This window comes from Galeopterus variegatus, unplaced genomic scaffold, assembly GCF_000696425.1.
Source record: "Galeopterus variegatus unplaced genomic scaffold, G_variegatus-3.0.2 Scaffold186, whole genome shotgun sequence".
Classification (NCBI taxonomy): domain Eukaryota; kingdom Metazoa; phylum Chordata; class Mammalia; order Dermoptera; family Cynocephalidae; genus Galeopterus; species Galeopterus variegatus.
The window spans coordinates 298261-305605 of record NW_007726297.1 but is presented as its reverse complement, the minus strand read 5'-3'; the positions used below and the strand labels follow the sequence as shown (position 1 = coordinate 305605).

The 7345-nt window shown below is 34.0% G+C and overlaps 1 protein-coding gene across 1 annotated transcript in view; it reads left to right on the top strand.

Annotated features, from left to right (window-relative positions):
• The window catches only part of RTTN (rotatin), a 179730-nt gene that overhangs the window by 70562 nt on the left and 101823 nt on the right, over positions 1-7345 (top strand). Inside the window, exons 27-29 of the mRNA XM_008564425.1 lie at positions 4855-4936; positions 5355-5388; positions 5956-6175. Of these exons, the coding sequence (XP_008562647.1) occupies positions 4855-4936; positions 5355-5388; positions 5956-6175 (336 nt within the window). The remainder of the gene's footprint in view (positions 1-4854; positions 4937-5354; positions 5389-5955; positions 6176-7345) is intronic.

Here is a 7345-nt window from a genome sequence, read left to right as displayed (position 1 = left end):
TATGAATTTTTTCATGAACTTTTTGAAGACCCTTCATATTTTGGATATTGACCTCTTTTCAGATGTATGGTTTGCAAATATTTTCTCTCATTCTATAGGTTGTCCCTTCACTCTGTTGATTATTTCCTTTGCCTAGCAGAAGCTTTCTAGTTCAATATAATTTCATTTGTCTGTTTTTGCTTTTATTGCTTGTGTTTTTGGGTTCATATTAAAAAAAAAATCATCCAGACCATTGGTGTGGAGCTTTTCCCTATGTTTTCTTCTAGAAGTTTTACAGTTTCAGGTGTAATGTTTATGTCTTTATTTTAAGTTAACTTTTGTGTATGATATAAGGTAAGTATCTAATTAAATTTTTCTGTATCTGGATATCCAGTTTACCCAACACCATTTATGGAAAAGACTGTCCTTTTCCTATTTTGTGTTCTTGGCACCTTTGTTGAAATCAATTGACTGTAAATGCCTGGATTTATTTCTGGACTGTCTATTCTGTTCCATTGGCCTGTGTGTCTGTTTTTATGCCAGGACCATGCTATTTGGATTACTGTAGCTTTATAGTATATTTTGAAGTCAGGTAGTGTGATGTCTCTAGCTTTGTTCTTTTTTCTTAAGATTGCTTTGGCTATCTGCGGTCTTTTGTGCTTCCATGTGAATTTTAAGATTATTTTTATCTATTTCTGTGAAAAATGCCATTGGAATTTTGATAGGGATTGCATTGAATCTATAGATTACTTTAGGTAGTATGGACATTTTAGCAATATTAGTTTTTCCAGTCCGTGAACATGAGATATCTTTCCACTTATTTGTGTTTTCAATTTTGTTCATCGGTGTTTTATAGTTTGCAGTGTAGAGATCTTTCACCTCCTTGGTTAAATTTATTCTTAACTATTTTAGTTTTTTGTAACTATTATAAGTGGGAATTTCTTTTTTTGTTTTGGCTAGTCTACAGAAATGCTACTGATTTTTGTATGTTGATTTTGTATCCTGCAACTTTACTCAATTTGTTTATTACTTCTAACAGTTTTTTGGTGGAGTTTGTAGGGTTTTCTGTATTTAGGATCATGTTGGCTGCAAACAGAAACAATTCAACTTCTTTCGTTTCAATTTTGATGCCTTTTATTTCCTTCTCCTGCCTGCTCTGGCTAGGACTTGCAGTACTATGTTGAATATAAGTGGTAAGAGTAGGGCTTCCTAGTCTTCTCTTGTTGTTAGAGAAAAAGGTTTCAACGTTTTACCATTGAGTAGGGTGTTAGCTGTGAGTTTGTCATATATGGCCTTTATTGTGTTGAGGTACATTCCTTCCATCCCTAATTTGTTCAGAATTTATCATGAAAGGATCTGGAATATTGTCAAATATTTTTTCTGTATCTATCAAGATGATCATATGGTTTTTGTCCTTAACTCACATTTATTGATTTGTGTGTGTTGAACCAAACTTGCATCCCTGGCACGAATCCCACTTGATCATAGAAAATGGTCTTTTTAATGAGCTCGTGTTTTTGGTTTGCAAGTATTTTGTGAGGATTTTTGCATCTGTGTTCATGAGACCTGCAATTTTTTTAAAAACTTTTTTCTTCTGGTAGCCTTGTTTGGCTTTGGTATGGGGATAATGCTGGTCTCATAAAATGAGTTTGGAAGTTTTCCCTCTTCAATTTTTCAGAAGAGCTTGAGAAGGATTAATTTTTAAATGTTTGGTAGAATTCAGCAATGAAGCTATCAGGTCCTGGGCTTTTCTTTGATGGAAGACTTTTTATTACTGATTCAATCTCCTTCCTTGTTAATGTTCTGTTGAGATTTTTTATTTCTTCATGTTACAATCTTGGTACGTTGTATGTGTCTAGGATTTTATTCATTTAATTTAGGTTATCTGACTTCTTGGCATATAATTGTTTGTAGTAGTCTCTTATCCTTTATATTTCCTTAATTTCAATTGTAATGTCTCCTCTTTCATTTCTCATTTTATTTGAGTCTTCTCTTTTTCTGAGTCTAGCAAAGTGTAGTCAATTTTGTCTGTCTTTCAAAAAACCAACTCTTAGTTCCATTGATCTTTTCTATTATTTTTCTAGTTGCTGTTTATTTGTTTCTGATCTGATCATTATTATTTTCTTCCTTTTACTAACTTTGGGCTTAGTTTGTTCTTCTTTTCCTGGTTTCTTTAGGTGTGACGATAAGTTGTTTATTTAAGATTTTCTTATCGATGTAGGTGTTTATTGCTATAAACTTCTCTTTTAGATCCACTTTTGCTTCATTCCATAAGTTTTGGTCCATTTTTTGCCCATTTAATTTATCTCAAGATATTTTTTTAATTTCCCTTTTAATTTCTTCTTTGACCCATTGGTTGTTCTGGAGCATGTTGTTTAATTTCCATGTATTTGTGAATTTTCCGACATTTCTCCTGTTCTGGCTTCTAGTTTCATAGCATTGTGGTTAGAAAAGATACTCAATATGATTTCAATCTTGTTAAATTTGTAAAGACTTTGTAAAACCATACATTTAAATGATTGTGAATTTTGTAGTACATTATGAGTGCTGATAAATATTTTATAATTTAGTCATAGTTATGAAATTAATATAAAATGTCTACAAGATTCCAGATGACTATACTCTAATTTTAACGAAATATTAGAAAAATATTTTTGGTACAATTATTTGCTTATTTGACTTTGTATGGTATCAAGCCTTTCTTTGGAAAATTTCTACGTTATCTCTATGTTATCTTCTCATATATTATCATCACTGGTGTTATAAATAATAATACTTTTAAGGGTGAGCAAAGTGGAGTTAAGCATGCCCTAGCCAGGAGAGCTTACTTACTAAGTATCATGGTGTAAATTAGTACATGTTATGTAACAACAAGTGTTTAGGATAAAGAAAACCTAAAAATAGAAAATCTGGTGCCTTTTAAAGTTTATCATTTGAAGTGGATAATATAAGTGAGAAATGATTTAAGGTCAGTAAAATATTTCTAAAGAAATTGTTTTGAATGTGTGGATATACATGAAAAGACATGCAAAAGCAGTGGTTGCAGAAACTAACAAAATTAAGTAGATAGGAATGCCTGATTAGAGAGAAGACTGCTAACAGGAAGTGAGAAGAAAAATCAGCTCGTTTCTTGAGGGAAGATTTAGGAACTTTGTCCTGTGAAAATTTTGTCTGTTTTATCAAAACATTAATTTATTACAAACGTTATAATTCTTGGGCACTTTTGGAATTTATTGCACCACTAATCTGTATTGTAGTGTATATTGATTTTTGTCAATATATAAAATAACCTAGAAGTGCTGAATTTGAATACCTTTCTTTTCAAAATGAATTTTTTTATGGAATTCATAAAGTGGGGCTATGCTTTTTTCTTGTTTTGCTGAGCCTGTTTAGAACTACGCAGCACACATCCCTTTCTTTGCTGACTTTCACCTAGCAGGCTCATGGGTACTTGGAGTTCATTGAGGGCATTGCGCTTCCTGTTAGCATAGGTTGCTGGTGAATGTAAAATTGGATATGATGAGTGGTAACAGTGCATACATATGGAAAACAAGCCATCATTATAGAAGTTGTTGCCTTTTGGAGGTCAGCAGTGACAAAATAATGGCCCAAGTAGTTGGTGTAAAATTAGAATTGAATATCAATGTCTAAAGACAAAAACTTCAGATATGATTAAGCACTTGGGATCAGTAGGTATCAGTAGAGACATCTACTCTGTTGTACTTGAGGAATGGTAATTCATCCCATATTTTAGAAGTCATGTTGCTGAGGTTCATGGAATCTTAGTGTTAACCTATCAGTCAGAGATATAAAGGAGAAAAGTCTCAGCAATCTAGAAGCAGAATTGAGTTATCAATATGAGATTCTTTAGAAGAATCTTAATTTTAGGTATATACCTACTGTAGCAGTATATTCATGTACTAACCAGTAGCTTCTACTTAAATTTTGTTAGTGTATCAGAATTAATAAGTTTCAATAGTAAAACTATATTTTACCAAGACCGACTTTGCATTTTCGTTAAGGGCAGCTTGTTCATTTTGTCCGTATTTATGGGAGTAGGAGGTTATATGAGTGTGAGTTAACCTTTGGTTATTTAGGGCTAAGAATACTATAAAAATATACAAGGATACTTCAAAAAGTTCATGTAAAGATTAGTATTCTCTTTTAATTCTGATTTTCCGGGAACTTTCTGAAGTACCCTTGTAATTATTTTTTATAATTTACTAAATGTGTATCATGATTCTTTTATTCATGTATGAAACATAGAAGTTGCAGTTATCTTTTCTGTAATTTTAATTGGTCCAAAGACATTCCTTGCTCAAAATAAAAGACATAAAGTTAGGCAGGACAAAGGGAAGTGAAGCCAGAGCTGCCGGTGCTCTTTCTGCCCGGGGTGTCTCAGATTTATTCTTAAAAAACTGAGCAGTTCATCTTCCCAAATGTCAAAAAGACCATCTTATGCCCCACCTCCCACCCCAACTCCTGTAGCACAAATGCCCAGCACACCAGGCTGTGTGGAATACAATCCTTGCAGTCATCTTGCCTGAAACAAATACAGGATAGGAGGGAACACAGGCATCAAAAGCTAGGTTATGGCATCCTCTGGTGTTAAGATTCCAGAACCCCTGAATCCACCAGATAAGACACTGACGCCTTACCTGAGGCATAGCAGAAAGGTCTTCCAATCTTTCCAAAACCAAGAAAAGCCTTCCAATCCTGACCTGAAGTTGTTGGAGATTGGCAAAGATATTGGTGGCATGTGGTGAGATCTCACTGATAAAGAGAAGCAAGAATATTTAAATGAATATGAAGCAGAAAAGAGAGTACAATGAATCTGTGAAGGCCTGTCATAATTCCTTTGTATTACTTGTTTAGATAAGTGCAGAAAGTTGCATGGAGGAAGGAGAATCTTATATGAGCATTCAGCCTGCTGAAGATCCAGTTGATTATGATGATGGTTTTCAATAAATCATATAGCTACTGCTGTTTTCAGAGACACCACTGAGTGAAATTCTTAGTGAGTGTGGTGCCAGATGTTCGGTTATTTGTCATAACAGCTAGAATGCACCAGAGCATGATTCTTGCTCTGCCATTTCTATGACTAAGCATGTTTTTAACCTCTTTATTAATATCTGTTTGCCCATCTGTAAAACAGGAATGAGAATGTAAATCTTCTAACCAAAAATTGAGTGAAATCTTGTTTTCTTTCTTTTTAAGCACAGTGCCTATCATGTTATATTAATAAATCCATGTATCTATGAATGCTGCTGGTTAATGTAACATTTTCTACTCTAAATATTGTTAGAAGTAATCCTTTTACATTTCTTTAGCTACATTTTTTTTTAAGTTGGAAAAACAGTAAACATTTTATAAAGCACTAGTTTCATTGTTTATTAGCCTATCAAATTGGTAAATATTACAGCACTAATAATCCTCAGCATTGGCTTGGATGCTGTGGGCCTTTTTACATCCTGCTTAGTTGTTTGTATTGGTATACATTTTGGAGGGACAATTTGGCAATATATATCAAAGAGATTAAAACTTATGTTTTCATTTGGTAATTTCATTGCATGGAATCATACATAAGACATTGTTTTAGTCCGTTTTGTGTTGCTATTACAGAATTACCTGAGACTGGGTAATTTATAAAGAAGAAAGGTTTATTAAGCTTACGATTCTGGGATAGCTGTGTCTAGCACGGGCCTCAGGCTGCTTCTACTCATGGCGGAAAGTGGCAGGCAGCCAGCGGGTACAAGCAGATCACATGGCGACAGGAAGCAAGAGAGACAAAGCAAGAGAGAGAGGAGGTGCCAGAGTCCTTTAAACAACAAGCTCTAGCGGGAACTAATAGAGCAAGAACTCACTCATTAATCCCCCCTCCCCCAGTGACCTGTAAATCCTCTGTAGTCCATAAGACAGCCCATTAAGCCCATCCCACGTACTCTGGGGTTGATTTTCTGCTTTTTACGTATATAGGAAATGCTTGGAACTTCTTTACGTTTTCCAAACGCAGTTGGCTCTGAAACTGCTCCAGTGTCTGAGAATCACAGATGCCCCTCATTTCTACGGCCTGCCCTCCCTCGAGCGGACCTTGCGGGGGCTGGCTCACCTCACCGCATTTCCCGGCTGGAGTTCGCACTCTCCTCTCACCAAGCCCCTCGACATTTGTGTGAAGTACCTGTCAGGTCTCCTTGAGGTAAGTAAAAATAACAACCTCCCTAATAATAGCTATTTACGACTTACTGATTGCTTTCAGCACGTGTCAGGCACAAGGGCATTGTATATGAGTGTACTTCAGAACGGTCATGGAAATAAAAAAGATTAGTATTACCTTTCAATTCTGTTTTTCACGATCTTTTTGAAGTACTCTTGTATTACTATATTTAATGTAGATTATTATATAGTATTTATATAACTCACTGTAATGGTTAAGCATGCTGATGGTTTTTCTTATTAACAAATAAGATCACTTTTATGAATATTTCTCATTTTCAAGAAAAATAAACTAAGGCTTACATTTAATTAAGTTTCTTCAGTAGGGTGATTTATTTATTTTGATTAACCTTTTAAGTTGTGAAATACAACATATATGCAGACAGTACTCAAAACATAAATGCATAACTCAGTGAATTATCACATAATGATCATCCACAAGTTACCCCCAGATCCAAAAATAGAAGCAGGGGCACCCTAGAACCAATTGTCATACCCCCCTCCCAATCTCTACTCCTTTCTCAAAAGGTAGTTTTTAAAATTTTTTTCATTATTTACTTCTTTGCATTTCTTGATTGTTTTACCACTTAAGCATGTGTTTATATACACAGTAATTTCTATTTTTTTTATTTTGTATAAATGGAATTATATGTCCTGCTTTATCGTATGGTTGTTTTCTTTCAACTTTACGCTTATGAGATGTTTGTTTTGTTGCTTGTAGGTGGAGTTAATTTAATTTCTTTCTTGTGTAGTATTATGATACTATAATGTCGAAGAACATTTGGTTTTTCTTTTTCTTCTGGTTTAGGGCAATTTTGGATACTGCTGCTATGAACATTCTTGTCTTTTAGTGAAAATGAATACATTAGGGCTAGCCAGTTAGCTCAGTTGGTTAGAGCACTGTGTTCCCTGTACTTGTCAGCTGCAAAAAAAAAAAAAAAAAAAAAAAGATAGAAAATCAGTACATTATATCTTTTTTTAAAATTTCATTTTCTAACTGTTGTTGATGAATGGAATTACTCAATTTTTATATATTGATCATGCATCCAGTATTCCTTGTTTCCAGTCTCAAAGCAAAGGCCTTTAATATTTCACCTTTCAGGATGCTGTTTATGGTAGATCCTGTGTTTTGTCAATTATTAAAAAAAAAAAA